The 17,121-nt window shown below is 44.6% G+C and overlaps 2 protein-coding genes across 13 annotated transcripts in view; one reads left to right on the plus strand and one right to left on the minus strand.

Annotated features, from left to right (window-relative positions):
* Positions 1–308: 308 nt before the first annotated feature.
* On the plus strand, positions 309–6,438 carry ccnk (cyclin K). The gene is made up of 11 exons (XM_035429304.1): positions 309–504; positions 990–1,270; positions 1,521–1,602; positions 1,752–1,883; positions 2,061–2,166; positions 2,271–2,328; positions 2,468–2,637; positions 2,927–3,141; positions 3,837–3,870; positions 4,032–4,103; positions 4,847–6,438. The coding sequence occupies exons 2-11, from the start codon at positions 1,074–1,076 to the stop codon at positions 5,446–5,448; spliced, it is 1,668 nt and encodes a 555-aa protein (XP_035285195.1). The 5' UTR covers positions 309–504; positions 990–1,073; the 3' UTR covers positions 5,449–6,438.
* Positions 6,439–7,093: 655 nt separating this feature from the next.
* The window catches only part of LOC118221859 (coiled-coil domain-containing protein 85C-A-like), a 47,025-nt gene continuing 36,997 nt past the window's right edge, over positions 7,094–17,121 (minus strand). For 4 of the 12 annotated variants that reach the window (XM_035407276.1, XM_035407292.1, XM_035407324.1 and 1 more), the window contains 4 exons: positions 16,716–16,820; positions 11,096–11,191; positions 9,804–9,902; positions 7,094–9,084 (listed from right to left, as the gene is read on the minus strand). In XM_035407276.1, coding sequence (XP_035263167.1) covers positions 8,995–9,084; positions 9,804–9,902; positions 11,096–11,191; positions 16,716–16,820 — 390 coding nt within the window. In that variant the 3' untranslated portion in view covers positions 7,094–8,994. The remainder of the gene's footprint in view (positions 9,085–9,803; positions 9,903–11,095; positions 11,192–16,715; positions 16,821–17,121) is intronic. The other 8 variants (XM_035407284.1, XM_035407303.1, XM_035407333.1 and 5 more) reach the window with 3 other exon arrangements.

Consider the following 17,121-nt stretch of genomic DNA (forward strand, 5'->3'; position numbering starts at 1 on the left):
AGGTACGGCCCGGTTAATTTGCTTTGCAATAGGTTTACAGAACCCTTCAATCAACAATATGTATATGTATGCATCTTCTTTACGTTGATTGGTCTAAATTGCTACTTTCGCTCAGCTCTTTTGGATTTTATAGGTCAATTGTACACGTCCATTTGACTTTTGCAAATCACAACAAGTTTGACTGCGCAACAGCATTCAGCCAAGCCTACCCTCTGTGTCCTATGATTGGCGGTTTACTTTGGGGACACAACATTTCCTAAAAAGGCTGTGATCCGAACATTATTATTGGTTAATCTATACGCCAATCGGGTGATTAAAAAAGAGCAACAGGCTTGAGGCGAGGTTAGATGACGCTTGAATGTTGGTTAAATAAAACATGGCAGCCCCCTGTGAGAAGGAGTAGCGGTTTTTCTTAAATTAAAGCACGGGAAAAGAATAATCAGAATTGTCGCCGTCTCATCATCATCATATTTGAACAATTGTATTGGTATCGTCTGGAACAAGGTATGTTTAGATCCCTTCATACTAACACTGAATTAACTCGTGCTAGGTATCGAAAAGTTCAGATAGCTGCGCTAACTTATTGATGGCGAACTTAGTTAACTAAACCCAATTATAGCAATACAGTAGGACAAGCTACTGCAATTCTTACCGGGAATCGTACGTAAGATCGCTGACTAGATGATTAATTAAAATGTTGTGCAAAGTTAAATGAGACGAATTCACGCTGGTTAGCTAACTGTATTACTGCTACGTTAAGGGTTGTAGTTGGTTATCGCCATCAACAGTAAGGTCGTAAGAGACAACTTGTTGCCAATCCTCACACCGATTTCTCGAAGTGCATGCATTGTATATGTATATGACTTACGACCTGCATTGTAGTCTCCTTTAAGGTAGTGCTAGAAATGACTGCGTGAGTATCTTTGGGTAATAAATTGACTTTGTTTATGTTTGGAAGAAACTCTGTTTTATCATTTCCCCCTACCTAGCCAAGACAGGTGATTTTACGGCTGGCTGTTATCCAACTTTTGAAGTTGTTAGCTAGCTGGCTGATTGACTGGCTACTTCAATAAATGAAGGAAAACAAGGAGAATTCAACTCCTGGTAATCCGACTGCAAGCCTGGACCACATAAAGCCATGTTGGTATTGGGACAAGAAGGACTTGGCGCATACGCCCTCTCAGTCGGAGGGTCTCGATCCTGCGACTGAGGCCAGATACAGGCGCGAGGGAGCCCGGTTCATTTTTGACGTTGGGACGCGCCTGGGCTTGTATCCTTTTCCACGGATCCCATTTGAATCCTCTTTACTTTTTCGCTCTTCGATTAGTTTGACTACATTTTGTAGTCCATATTTTCCTACACTTCGTGTGCCTTCAAATCGCTCTCAATTGTTGACATAACATAAACATGTTAACTCTGTATGTTAAAATTATACGTGGCTAGCAGTTATTTCAACATAGTTACGTAGTAAGAGAAGAGGTAGCATGTTAATTTCATTTTTGCCCTTAACACATTCTCAGGCACTATGACACTTTGGCAACTGGAATCGTCTATTTCCATCGTTTCTATATGTTTCACTCATTTAAGCAGTTCCCCAGATATGTAAGTTTCATGGTATAGGATTAAATCTTTGCAGACTCTATTGACATTTAATTGTCAGTGCAGCTGGATGAACTAGTTCTATTGCCAATAAATTCAGGGAGTGTTTGCTTGTAAATGTCAATAATTCAACTGGTGCATATTGCTTGCAGGTCACTGGGGCGTGCTGTCTGTTCCTTGCTGGCAAAGTGGAGGAGACCCCGAAGAAATGTAAAGACATCATAAAAACAGCTCGCAGTTTATTGAATGACGTGCAGTTTGCACAGTTTGGGGATGACCCTAAGGTGAGGTACTGCATCTGTTGTAAATAAATAAATAAAATTTTAAAATAACATTTGCATCACTTTGACAGTTATGTGGTCATAAGAAATTCTAAGATTTAAAAAAAATCATTTTTACTTTGGGGATTTGGCTTTTAAGTGGTGCTATTAAGTATTTTCTGTGCCACTTTATTACACCAGGAAGAGGTCATGGTGCTGGAAAGAATATTATTGCAGACAATAAAGTTTGATTTGCAAGTGGAGCATCCATACCAATTTCTCCTTCGCTATGTCAAGCAGCTGAAAGGTTTGTATAGTGACTTTTTAACTTGTGCGGTCATGTAATTCATAGTCATTTATGGACAGCGACTCGTAGGAATCCTCTTATAAACATGGCTTCATCTCTTTCAGGTGACAAGAATAAAGTGCAGAAGCTGTTGCAGATGGCTTGGACTTTTGTAAATGACAGGTATGTGAGAGATACTGTTGGGCTGGTTTTCTGACCTGATGTGCACGATGCACTGTGTGATTTTTTTTTTGTCCTGAGAACGATGCGTATCCCAAGTCCCTGCAGCATAAGGCTCAGACCTATCTCTGTCTCTGCACAGCTTGTGCACCATGCTGTCGCTGCAGTGGGAGTCAGAGATCATTGCCGTAGCCGTCATGTACCTTGCCGGGCGCCTCTGCAAGTTCGACATCCAGGAGTGGACCTCCAAACAGTCGTCCCGCCGCTGGTGGGAGCAGTTTGTCCAGGACGTCCCGGTGGAGCTGCTGGAAGGTGCTGAAAGCTTTCGAGATGTGGAGATTAAATATGCTTGTGTTCAGACGCTCGTGACACTAGTACTTGGATAAAAAATTAATTATATGAACTTAGATTTGAGCTAATAAAGCCATGCATGCATGCAAACACCTCCCAAATTGGTGTATGTATTTGGTTTTATTTTATTAAGTGCAAGTGTCCATGGGTTTACTCTCTCAAGTATTTTCCTTGTATTGCCTGATAAGCTTTCATAGATAGTCACATAGGTCTGCTGTCGGGTAACCTGGCACATTGTTGTGTACCATAGACATCTGCCACCAGATCCTGGACCTGTACTCACAGGGCAAACAGCAGATCCCCCAGCAACCCCAGCTGTCAGAGAAAGAGAAGGCCATCCCCACTCCGCAGCAGCTGCAGGCCATAGCCCTGGCCCAACAGCAGGCCCAGGCCCCACCCCTCCCCCCTGCCCCCAAGAAGACCTCTCCACAGACCAGCCCTCCACGCCAGCTGAAGCGGCCCCATGTAAGTGGACAGCAGCATCGTCTGGTTCGAAGTGGCTCCTCCCCCTTTTTGTAATGGCTCCTCACAGATCACATGACCATGTGCTTTTTCAGTACCGCTGACTGATTTTCAGGCTGTATGTTCAGTTGTCAGTTCACATCAGGGACTGCACAGATCCTGTGATATTGAGATAATTCCAGTCAATTTAGGGATCATGCTAATTTAGATCTGCGCATCCTTATAATATAAGGATTAGTGATCTCTACACATGCATGGTTTTGACTGATTGTAGGTTTGTGGACTGTAAAAGGAGCAAAGATGACCTTTAAACGCCAGTTAGCTTGCTTGCTAGCCAGAAAGGGTATTTTATAATTGTTGGCTAATTAATATTTGAGTAATTTACCTCTCTTTTTCTTAAATCCTGATATTGAGGTCTTGCCTCTTGCAAGTGAAAATGAAGGTAGTGTGGTGACCTGCAACTGAGGGGTTTTCCGTGCTATACAAAAATGTAGGACACTATACAAAAAATTAAGCCAACAGAAGCCTTCAAATTTTTAAGGTTTTTTAAAATTATTATTACTGTGGGAGAATCATGAAATCTCATCCACCATAAGAAATCTCTGAGATACAGATGCAGCCACACTGAAAGACTTTGGTTCTTATACCAGCTGTTCTCAAACAGAGTTTGTTATTTCTGATGTTATTTTTGTCACTAGGCCACCTCTCCTAAAGAAGAACCCAAGGCATCAGGTAATATTACCATTTCGTTTCAGTAAAATTGGTGTCATGTTACCATTATAGACAGTTAATCAGTTCAGTGAATTAAAGAAGTATCTGTATTTGTTTTCTTGTTATTGATTTGTATTCATACATTTTTTTTAAAGTAGGGATTGGTTTGTTTACTTTTGCAGAACAAGTTGGCTCCAAAATCCCTCGTCTGGAGAGTCCGATGCCCCCGCTTCCCCCAGCACAGCCCCCTCCTGGTGAGTTTACCCTGGAGATGTATCAATCCATGCCTTTCACCCACACTGCTTATAGCGGGGAACATGATGCACTGATCTTTTAAAAAGTAAAACTGCCTTGCAACAAGTCCTGGTGCAAATATACCTGTTACTTCCTGAATTTGCGTTAATAGTAAATAGTTTAATTGATAATATGTTTACCAACTCCCCTGTAAGAATGTAGGGTATTTTGCTGTACTATCTCTAATTGAACTTCCTTTGTATTTTTGAAAACTATTATTTTTTGAATTCATACTTTATCCCGTGAACATGCTGATGAATTTGCAAATGCCCATTGGAAGCCATATCTTATAATCCTTTCTCTTCCATTCTCTGTATTCCGAGAACTGTGCTTACTGTACAGCATTGTCATTTTCCAGAGAATTACTTCTCTGACGAAGTATCCACACAGTGTTTTATAGCAGCAGCTGGTCGCATTGCCTTTAAAACTCAGAAATATGACCCAGAGTTGGACTGCAGAGTGATACATTGCATAACTGCACAATGGATTGCACGGCTACTGACCTTTCAGGCAAATCTGATTATTGCCTTAGCGCATTAAGACAGTTCTTAGAGTAACCAGTACAGTAGACAGCTTTGTGTTGTGATCTGTCTGGGTGCAAGATTGATGTAGCGGATGGGTGTTGCATGTGGAAGAGCTGAAACCTTTTTTTTTTTTTTTTTTTTTTGCATGCGTTTGACCGTAACATGATCTTTGCTCGCAGATCGCAAGCCCCCGCCCACTGTGTCAGCCCCACCCGTAGAGGCGGAGCTGTCGAGGCCGGGAGATGCCGCGGAGGTGCCCAAGGGACCGGTGCCACCTCCGCCCCACGCGGCCCCCGTGCACCAGCCCCCGCCGCTGCCCCACCGCCCCCCACCCCCGCCGCCCTCCAGCTACATCATGGGCATCCCCACCTCCAGCTCCTACATGTCCGGGGAGGGCTACCAGAGCCTGCAGACCATGATGAAGACCGAGGGCCCCTCCTACAGCAGCATGCCCCCCTCCTACGTGCCGCCCATGCAGTACCACCCCCACGTGTACCCGCCCAACCCTCCACCCCCCGTCCCCCCGCCTTCTGCTTCTTACCCCCCGCCCAACCTCCCTCCCCCCTCCCCCGCCTACCCGCCGCCCGGCTACAACCACAGCTACCCGCCCCCGACGCACATGCCCCCAGGTCACGGCGTGCCGCCCCCGGGCATGGGCATGCCCCCTGCCAGCTACCCGCCCCCGCCGGGCCCTCCCGGGGGCCAGCCGCAGGTCCCCCCGCCCCTGCCCCCCGGCCTGCCCCCTGGGGCAGGTATGAACCGTGGAGGTTGGATGAGATAACAGCACAGGAGAGGATGTACCTGCTTATTCCAAAAGCAAAGGGTGCTACACCTACAGTCAGATATAGATGTTAACAGTGCCTTTAATACATTAAAGAATTTTTGAGAAAAAAGGACAAGATTAAATATTTTTTGGAACGGGTGATGGAAGGTAATACACTTTTTTGGGTGTTTGCAATTCCATCTATTTGTGTTGAGTAGTTTAGGTCCCACTGTGAATATTTTGTTTCTGATTGCAGTAATCATCCAAGTGAACATCACAAAGGTGACGACTAGCAGTCTGAACTGTTTCTGGTCTTACTGGAAGCAAGTTGGCATATGTACTGGAGTCCACCAGCTAGAGGCAGCCATTTTGTGAAACCTGGAATGACTCTTTTTACATTGGCAGTGCTTTTTCCATCCCTGTTGTCATGTATGAATTTGGCATGCACAATTCCCATTTAGCACAGTAATGAAAGTGCTATGTAACTCTAGACCTGTGTGGTGTTCCTCTGCAAAGACTTTCTGTACCTGTTCTCTTGAACAGTTATCGGTATGTTGCTTTGAGAAACTGGGCTTGTTCCGCTGTTGGACTCCCAAGGGGGACAAAACAAATTGGGTCACCCTTTAAGGCACCGTAAAGCGTTCACACATTTCTAATTTGATTCATCCTGACTGTTTCTGTCACTAGATTATGCAGATTTCAAGAGATTGTGCTGGAGGGGGGAAAATGCACTTCACGTGTCCAAATGTTGACCGAGGTCTGTTGTGGAGAATAAAGAGTGAAGTCATGTGAATGAATGAACCATTCAGCACAAGAGGCCTCTTTGTAAATAGTGTTAGAGGAGGCATCGTCTCACTTTCTGTTTTTTAGAGCCGTTCCAGCTGAGCTTCTGGCTTATCCATAAGGAAAACAAAGTAGTTGATGTAAAATGTGAAGTGTGGTCCAAGTCTGCTGTATGTGACTTATTTTTTCTCAAAGCAAAAAACATTAAAAACGTCTACTTACAAATGTATCATTATTTGGTTGTCAGAGTGCAGACACCAGGGCTGTTTTCTGGAGAATTTCAATGCCACAGCACTTGTGTGACCCGTACTTGTACAGGTTAGATTCGACAAGCTTTGATGCTTCTTGTTTTGCTCAGATATAAAGAAACAGCCTGCTTAACGGTCTTGTGGACAGTCCCTCCCCCACAAATACCCAGAGTTTACTCAGCCCTTTTCAGCTAATTATTTTAGTGTGCATAGTACTGAAGAATTTGTCACTTGACCCAAATGTAAATGCTTACTTGCCAGCAACCCTATCAGGAAGCCAATCTCAAACTAGCCAATGAAGGCACACAAGTACGATGTTTAGCTCAAGATATAAACCTGAATAAGGCTATGTGCCTTTTCACATAACATGCTACTGTTTATCTTGCAAGAAAGTGTGTAATACAAATCACATAGAAACAATAGCTCTTGGTTGTGAATTAAGTACTGTCACAGTCCCCCAAGACGGGGGTGTGAGGAACTGCTGTTTGAATAATTAGATGGGAACCGTTTCATGTCCTTTTTAATACTTACCAGCAGGTGGCAACCTTGTTTAGCCCGAAATCCAACAGAATTTGCTGAAGTTGATCTGAACAGTGATCTGTGTTGACGATGTGTCAAAGAAACACTAGAACTACAAAGCCAGTACTTTATTTTTATTTTTTTCAAAATCATCTAAAAGTGGCCTAATTTCATATTTGATTTTTAAAACATTTGTTTAACTTGCTAAAATGCCAGTCCATTCCAGCTACATATAGCTTATGAAAAAAAGTTATAAAGGCATGCTAGCTACAGGTACTCTAGAGGAAGTGGTATTTACAGAGCACTGTATACGTCAGGATTCCAGTTTATCGTGTATCCGGTAAACATAAAATACAACAGAACATTGAATTGAACATCAAAATCTCATCCACAGTGCATTTGAATAACATTAGGAAAATATTCTACTTTATATCTGATTTGTATCCAAATGAAATAACATATAAAAGTCAGTAGTTGTATGGTCTATCTGCTTACAAAGGTCACTTTTCCTTAATTAGATATTTTGAAGACTCAGGTGAGTGTACACGTAGCTGACCCTATTTGCGTGTGGTCATTTTTAATATATACATTAAAACCTCAGCATTAAAAGCCCATTAACAGGGTACACATTTTCAGGAAGCAATGGGTAAACAATGCGAATGGGAGAATCAAACATGGAACAGCTCACTTAGCCTTCCTCACAGGACTCCTGCATATTTTGTTCGCACATTCCAACAAAAGTCAACAGCCACAAGCACACTCCATCACACTGCGGAGTCACTTGCTGCATCCACATTTAGAATTCCAATAATATACATTTCTAAATAGGTTTAAAGTGGCAGCAACGTTTACATTTATGTGATCAGAACTCCAGAAGTACAATAACCATATGAATGGCATGAATAAAGATTCTGGACGAAGGAGTGTTTCAACCCTTTAACTGGCACAGCAAGGAAAAACATCACAGAGAAATGATACAGCTCGACTGAGCAGACCATTAAGGGTTAAACAGACTGATAATAGAAATATTATTCTGAAAAATGACAGGTTCAAATTCTTGGGGGAAAAAAACACATTAAAAGTAGAGAAATACGAGAGTCTGAGTAGACTTAAGCCCTGTGCGTAGGCCTCCGAATTAACACCTTCCTCATTCAGATATCCCTCCGCCATGCAGCCACAGGTGGGTGAGGGTAAAGCCGTTTCCCCAGTGCCACTAATACGATTGTCAAATATGAACAGCAAAATAGTGATTTCACTGTGCGCACAGCTTGCTGTCTACTTTCACACACAGCACATCACCATCATTTGTTGACAAGATTTTAATCTGGGAACATAGCCTACATTAATTTGGATTTGTCTTGTCTGAAAATTCTTATCTCACAAATGGCCACTCTAGAAAAAAACTGCGACAGCAAAGTATTGCTATGGTTTTTAAGTATTTTACATATCACTACATTCCATTATATTTCCTTAAAAAGTGATTCCTACATTTATAATGAACTTATTTCTCAAGTAAAGGGGACTATTTGACAGTAGGTTTCAAAAACGAACCAATAGCCATTGACTTTATTTAACCTGGAACAAACACAACTGATCATTAAACGACGTCCATATAGATTGTCCGAAAAGTCAATGCTGAAAAAACCACAAATGGCCTGATAACGTCCACAGTGCCATCTTCTAAGATAACTGTTAAAAGCAATTGAAGGAATAAGTTAAACACAGTTTAGCACTGTATTTACCCAAAATCAATACCTGGAGTGGCAAATAAAACTAGCTGCCAGTCTTAAATACTTGAGGTACCAAAAAGTTGGCTAGTGACGAATAAAAGTTTCTTATGCTGTAGCTGAAGTGGTCCAGGAAGATCAAGCTTTTTTTTTGTCGAGCAGGTGGAGTCTTGTGATCAGTAGGCAGTCAGAGAAAAAAAATCGATTTTGGTTGAGAATTGCCGTATTTTCGAGGTTACGCAGCTGAAAAAAAATTCCGTCCCTCGCGCTGAGCCCCAGAAAGGCGACTACAAAGGTCCTTTGAACTGGTTCCCGGAGAGGTGCTGTCTGATGGACGGCTTGGACCCGGCCGCATCGCCCAGCTTGCGCCACACCACCTGAACACAAAGGAGCATGGGGGAAAAAAAAACACAACACCAGTTAGGCAACACTCCGTAATTACTGTAGCTCATTAGTGGCGAATGACCGGCATGTTTAAAATATGAAAGACACATAAGGACGGGCACAGGGCTCCTTTCTGAATCCTGAACTCGGACGCCGCGTTCGACGGGAAGAATCATCGCATTGTGTCTTTATCTCGTCGCCGCCTTTCATGTAGCGGCCGCTGTCACTCTGGGCCTGACGGAATCCGCCGATCAGCACACAGTGCTGTATTGTATGGACCCCGGATTCCACTCTTGCGCTTGTCTCCGCAGAGGGGCCAGCTTTTTTGCCCTGCACTGTTATCAGGAGCCTCTTTTTATAACTTGGATGGAGTTTCTGCGATGCAAGCGGGATGGGAACGAGGCGCTTTCCTCGTTACGTTGTTTTAATTGCACCGACAACCACGTCCTACTCACAATAAATCCCTTCCAATTAAGGTCCGGTGAAAAGAGGCACTCTGTTGTGTTGCTAATTGAAACACTGCCTTCCTAGAAATTGTGGCAACTTTGCAAATTTAGCAGGCAAACAAACACAGAGGGTGTACTTCTTTCAGCTCATTTCAACCTCTCATTAGTGCTCTGTGGAAGTTTCTATAAAAAAGATTGTGTGTGTGTGTGTGTGTGTGGGAGAGAGAGATAGAGAATATTCTGGAATCTTGTCCTCTTGTCCTTACATTACACATCTCCCGGACGATCGCCTTCTCCTTTTCACTGAGGTCTTCCTCATAGTCTTCTGGTATTTGCTTGTCTAGTTTTTCATGAACTTCAAGGACCTACATGAAATGGACAAATAAAAAACACATCTCAACACGAGTTTTCAGAAGCATTCTTCTTCTAACATTCTAACAAAAGGAAGAGCACACCAAATGCAAATCAAAGATTAAAATTAGGCCTGTAGTGACAGTTATATTGACTTTCCACACCAGTACTGTGATTATATAAACAGCACTAACAGGCTCCGTTACATTATAGTACACACTGTACTCAGTGTACTAATGGCTCAAATAACAAGGTTGCATAACTAGTAGAAAAGAGATTAAATTATAAATTCATCTGAAGTATGTTGTGTTCTCCTACATGCATGATTTGCTTAAAAAAACATGGCTGGCTAGCAAGTCCTCTAACAAGCATAATGATCATCTGTACAGCTATCACATATTAGTATTAGTAATTCAACCAGAAAATTCAATCACAAAGATTTAAATCCACTCTTCCCTGAATAATTGCTCTTTGTGTGTGTGTGTGTCTGTCTGTTTGTCTGTCTGTCTATGTGTGCTAGGGGAAGGGTCAAAAAGGAACCATCCATTTAGGTGATTTCCTGAAGTTTGTTTGACAAAGGTAGGTTTTGTAACATTATTATATAGAATCAAAAACGGTTATTTATTATATAACGGATGGGATTTAGACACAATCTCTGATTATGAATGTTTAATTGGTGTTCATATTTCATGTAATGGACGAGTCACCTAATTAATACAAAATTATGGACTGTTGTTTGGCTGGGAATGCAAGCCTTTAGTAACTGAATAATTATCAATGCAGGAGCAGCTAATTCTCTGGTACACCACATGGTGGCACTCTTGAGTATAACAACCAGTAGAACCAGCGAGTTGGGGAAACAAAGGTTACTTCAATGTCTTTGAGCTGGTCCAAAGGTCTAATTCACTCAAATTCAAAGTTAATGGTTTCTCAGCAGAAGGCTTCCATTGTATTTCCTTTTCATTTTGCTTGAACCATGTGTAATAATAACACTCCGGAGATGCTGACCCTTGCATTTTCACTGCTAACATCTCGCCTGGTGAAAGAGCAAGCAAGAAATGAAAAATGTACGTGTGAATAAAGTAAACTCAACTGAGGACAGCTGTTTCATCTCCAGAGTGAAATGTCGGTGGTGTCTTTCTGTAACCCTTCAGTGAGGGTGTATACTGGGCACTGCCCATGCTGTAGAGTGTAAAGCACACGTTACCTTCATAGCGTGAACCACGGCTTCTGGTTTCTGCACAGAAGGGGGGTAACCCACTGTAGGGGAGGTGTCGCTGTTCGCTGTTCTGGCAGAACCCTGCTGACAGAAGAGCATAACACGTTACAAGACCTGAGTGTGCAAAAACACACACGTGCGCACACACACATGCACACACACATGCACACACACGCACACCCACACGCACACACACAAAAATGCATACATACAAACATAGTCATAAAAACAAAACTACACCTATACACTTTGTCTCTCTCTCTCTCACACACACACACACACACAAAGAATGCATGTACGCACAAATTTATGCATACTTAAAATGCCTCCTACATAAACCTTCCCTTGTACATTACACTAGCAGAGTTTGAAATGTTTTGCGCACCATAAGACACCGATAATGAATCCCACAGAATCCTGGGCTCCTGCCAGGGTCACTGGATCCAGACAGGTACAAGTTCAGGCATCAGACATGAAAAGCATCTCATTTCAAACAATGCGCAGAAAACACCCATCTAACCCAGGCCAGGGCCATTCAGCTGTGAGAAGGAAGTGGCGCTACGGCGACGCCTCGCTCACGGGGACACATCTTCAGCAAATACACTATTTCCTGTGAGCGCTCTGAGAAACACCATGTGACTGCTCAAACTCAACACACCATGTGACTGGGGACAGAATCCATTTCAAAGGCAGAGGAGTAGAGTCCGTACATTGCCCACACCGGACAAACAAAACCACAAGAATACAAATATGGCAGCGAGCCAGGGTTAGCGCTCATTCATCATGTGGTAAGGCGGTCATTAGTGCTGCCCCCCCCCCCCCCCCCCCCCATATTCAACAGGCAGAACAAGGCCGCTGGCCCGTCTCCAAGCCCGTCCCGTCAGAAACTCCTTTAATTCGGCTCATTATTAATCATCATCTCCGAGGGGGCCGGAGCATAGCGGAACTCCACAATGGGCCAATTCAGCATCGGGAAACAGCGCTGGGAGAACCTGGACTGAACCCTGTGTTAGACCCACAGCGATCCACCCCCATTACCACTCCTCAGTAGAGTCCCTGTACACAAATCCATGTGCCAAAGAACTACGTCTCCCATGTTCCTTTACCCTCGCTGGCTAGCTTATCCACAGGAGAGGTATACTCCCCAGAGACTAGAGGTACAGCGACATTCAGGAAGGGGGGGGGGGGTGGCATCCGGCTACATCTCCAGTAAGATTAATTCTCACGGTCTTCAGAGTGTTTGTGAGGTGGGGGTAAGCCATAGAGAGTCATAACTGCACAAATGCAATTTCATCTCACTGCAGGAGGGGGGAAAGCGCTGCGATGAATAAAAAGCATGAACCGTTTTAATTAACTGCCCGCACTCCAACTCCTCGGCCACAGGGCAAAAGAACCTGGAGTGCTGCGGTCGATGACTCCCACCCGCTCCGAGGTGAGGGCCTTTCACTGGCTGCAGCGACCACAAGGGAGCGGTTAACCGTGGTCATAGACCACAAAACTCCAACCCCCCGCCCCCGCCTCCGTATCCAGGCTCCCGTCAAGAGCTCGCTCCTCATTTTTTAAATTGCCTCTGGGCAGCTGAATTCCAAATTGCAGCGTGAGGTCTTTGATGAGGTGATGGTGAGGGGTGAGGGGTGCGAGGGGGGGAGTTCATGGTCATCGAGGTTGTAAGACAGTGTGTGTGAAGCTGCTCATGTCAACATCTGTGTGATTAACTTGTGTGACTCTAATTAAGGGGAGTTAGTGCTTCAGGATATGATATGTCACCCTCCCTGGCCCCGCCCACGCTCTCTATGGCTCCGCCCATGCCCTCCCTGTATGGTGCATCTAATTTCCCATTCTTTCCCATTCAGACACGGCAGCACGTTTTCCAGCATGTGAATGTGAATGTGCTTTTAAACAGCTAATGCTGCTGTGCATTAATGCAGGCAACATCACGTGAATGAGAACTCTTCAAACTGCAGCTGAAAGCTGTCCTTTATTAAGATATACTGTATGACTCAGGCCTTCTCCTATAGCGGAGTTCTGTGGGATTATCATCGTGCTAATTCTGCCGTCAGACCTGAGAGAGAAAGAGGGACGAAAAGGGGGCTGAATGGTAACATCAGCATCCCCGCCTGTCGCTCCCGCTCTCAGGTAACTCCCGACGACTCGTCTCTGCGGCAACATGCAGGCGCACGACACGCAGGGGCGGCTGCGTTATCCGCGATCGGCCGATCTGACGTGAACGTTCAGAGGCACGGTGAGAAGACGGCTCAGGTACGCCCACCGTCCCGCAGGGGCTGGGTCCGCCCGCCTCGCCGAACGGAAGACAGGGAGAAATAAAGCGCGTGTCGCCGAGACGCGGCCTGCGCTAATGGGCTCCTCCCTCCCGCGGAGACGTCTCCTGAAAAGTGCGCCTCCGCGCTGATGCGTAGGCCCCGGCTCTGTCACAGCCAATCAGCTCGCTGATTAGCTAAACCGCAGAGAGGCGCTTTGCTTGGCTGCCGATGACCTTTCGGAGAGAAGGAGAAGCACTCCAGGGAGAGAGAAGGGAAAGACTGAAGCGAGGGGAGTGGGTGGGTTTCGAGGGGGGGGGGGGAATAAAGGCCTAGTCATGCCTGGGATCAGCCAGACGATGGAGGGGAAGAATAAAAGATCATGCAGCGGATGTTCTTTGAAGAGTGAAATGTTGGCTTAATTTGGCCTCTCAGGGAAGTGCCCTGGCGGTGAATGAGAGCTGGAGGCCGGTGGAGTCGGGTGGAACCGGCCTGCTCCAGGGGCGATACGCGCTGCTGAGCTGGAAGAGCCAAAGTCAATACCGCAGCGCCTCCCAGCGCGAAAAACAAAGTTCAAAGGTCTCCAGCATCAGGAAGCCTCTGTTTATGAGCCAGCGGCGTTCCTCATTGTTACTGGTATGATGAAAGTTTGAATGTTCTCACACACGCACTGCGGTCCTGTTCATAATGTCCTCCATTTTCAGGCTGGGATATAACAATAAATGTTTACTGCCTGATTGGTATAAATGATTTCCTCTAACCGATATTGCGCAGTTATGAAGCTGGAACACAAAGTAACAAATATTCCAAAGACATTCGAAAGTGCAGTAGTTATGAGTGAAATTTCTAAATTTACCTAAATTTAAGATGACAAATTTTAGCTTTCCCAGCAGCTCGTTCAAACAGGGCCCTACAGTCGCAGGTGTGAACCTGGACATGGGCCAGGTCATTGGTCAATTATCACTGGGAGTCAATAGCAGCACTGCACAATCAGGACTGTCCCAATATGGCCAGGCCAGCTGAATCTCTGCCAGGGTTATTTGGGAGACCACTGCATCGGTTTCACACAGAAATGTTCCAGGCGCACCCAGGGAGAGACTGCGCTCCTGCTACAGGGGCACAGGTGGCATTATGGTGACTGGAAGGGTAAGACTGGTCATTCCAAATTGTGAGGAAAACCAAACAAGGAGGAGGACAACATTGTAAAAAGCACTCAGTATTTAACTCCTGCAACCAGCCCTTCCATCTGAATATATAGACTTCTTCTCTCAGCTTTGATAAGGGCTGAAACAGAACAAACGCCCGGCCTCTGTAGGCTTTCTGGAGTGATGCACACATTCAGCTGAGGAGAAGATGACATGGCTCGGAGCGTGCATGTGCTCATTGTGAAGAGCCCAAAAACACACAGAACACAACTGAGCTCTGGCCTCCTGTCAACCCTGCACATGACATGCAGCGATAAATCATTTATAACACATTTCAAATCTGAAATCCTCAAATCTGACAGTGTGCAGATCTTACGTGAATAAGAATTAAGGAAAAAAAAAACATTTCTGTGCATTGCAGAAATAACAGTTGCAGCCAAAGAAATTCATTTCTGTTTATTTTCACATAAGAAGTTCTCCGCACACGCTCTAGCCAGCATTAAATGAAATGGAGAACCAAAATTAGCTGTCTACACAGCAGTATAAACACTGCCCCTGGCAGCAATTTAAAAAGGTGCAAATTTTCAGCGCAGCGCGACACACCGTTTAATGAAATTCCAAGACTACACACATAAATGTTTCTATTTCACTGGGACCCTTCCAAAACACAAATTACTGCCACTAATTAAGAAACAGCAAATACCCTATTACAAACACAGCAATTAAATGACAGGAGCAAATGCATCAGCTAAAACAAATCCAAAATTATTCACTAATGTACCAAACTCTAATGTACCAAACTGTTTAACTAATATTAAACATAAATAAAATTAATACTGTGCAAATTACATTATTCCCTTATTGTCCTTGTTTCACACACCAAAATGACGATGTAAATCAAAGCATGAGTTAAACTTGTAAGTTAATTAAAGTTTATTTAACTATACAATTTGCTTTGACTCTGAGATTTGCCACGTGTTAGAGTGGTCATATAGACCAAAAACCAATTACAAAACCCAATTGCAGCTTTTCAACGAGAGAGAAAAATTACACTGTAACAGTAAGTGAATGCATTCACAGCGCATAGGAGCCCCACGCTCCTTTGTGCTGATATTTCTTCCTCGTTCCAGAGCTCTTCCCATGAATCCTTTCCCAACCTTTTTAAGCGGCAGCCTTAGCGTCGTATCCTAAATCCCAGCATTCCGTGTGCTGTAGGGAGTGAGTCAGCCCCAGCCAGGACCTGGTCGCCCCGGAGACCGGTGAATCACTCCTGACAAACAGGCCGTATTCCAGAGGGGCCATGCCAGATTGGAGCTTGTAAGGTGGCAGGGAGTGTGTGTGTGCTTATATATATTAAAGGGCCTCAGTTCAGCTAACATGTATTTAAGGGCCTCAGCTAACATCTCTCTGCCATTTGACCCTGCACTGCCTTGGCAAACTGCATTATGGGAAAGCACAAAGGTTTGACCAAAGCCCATATCTCTGGTTTGACCTTTCCGATAGCCACGGCAGAAAGACCCTGGGAGGTCTGTCAGTCAGAGCCACTGCACATCGTCAGCTCTGAGCAGATTATATTTGAGGCATCTTTTCCCCCATTGGCTGTAGGAGGAAATGGGAACTGCTATCCACTTTGAAAGTTTAAAAAAAAAAAAATTTTTTTTAAAGCAATTCCCAATTTATCCTCTCAAGTGCCTGCTGCTGTGACAGCTAATTGCTAATTGCTAAATTAAGATCTATCCAGAAGATTACATTTTGGAGCTCGCAGTATGTTGAGTGTTTTGTTTTCCCCTAGGGGATTTTAATTCTAATGAAAAGAGCCCAGCACAGAAAGGCAGAGAGGTTTAACAGGGCACAGATTCTCAACAGCATCCAGATGGCTACCTCCTACTTTCCCTCCATCTTCAAAATTTCGCTAGGCTTTTCCAGTTGGTAACAAGAGTTTTCAGTGCTTTTTTTTAAACAGATTCTAACTATTTACAAAGAAATGTGCTCAAGTGAATAACATCCACTGGCACCAGCTTTGCCTATCCCCTTCACCAATTCATTCATAAGATACATCAGCGGTAAGAGAGACAGAACTTTCAGTGTTTAGAATTTGGAGCTAACGTCTGAACAGACCACAGTGTGGGTGGTGCAGGTGGTGTGGGTGGTGTGGGTGGTGTGGGTGGTGCGAGTCGTGTGGGTGGTGCGGGTGGGGGTACGTACGTTCTGCAGGGCGTCCGGGTACTGCGGCAGGGAGGACAGCTGGGACTCGGAGTGGTACAGGGACAGGCCCTTGCGCAGGGTCTTCAGGTCGCCAGGGTTACCCTGCTGCGAAGGCAAAGACACACGGGGGAGGGGGGGAGGGGGGCGGTTGCGGAAAATTCAGAGGAGGCCCGCCATCGAACGTCCTGCACCAGACCTTAACAGCACTAACAAACGGCATCACCCAAGGTGAGAGAGGTGACATCGGAATTCAATAATGCACCAACTGTACTTTTTTTTTTTTACAATTCACAGATAGGAGAGGTGGAACAATCAATACCCGTACGCACATATACGAGTTACTCTCGCAGAAACTGAAAGGTAAACATTTTCTGAAAATGCCCAGAGTCAGCCAGGCTGTGTTAAT

This window comes from Anguilla anguilla, chromosome 1 (genome assembly GCF_013347855.1).
Source record: "Anguilla anguilla isolate fAngAng1 chromosome 1, fAngAng1.pri, whole genome shotgun sequence".
NCBI classification, from domain to species: Eukaryota; Metazoa; Chordata; class Actinopteri; order Anguilliformes; family Anguillidae; genus Anguilla; species Anguilla anguilla.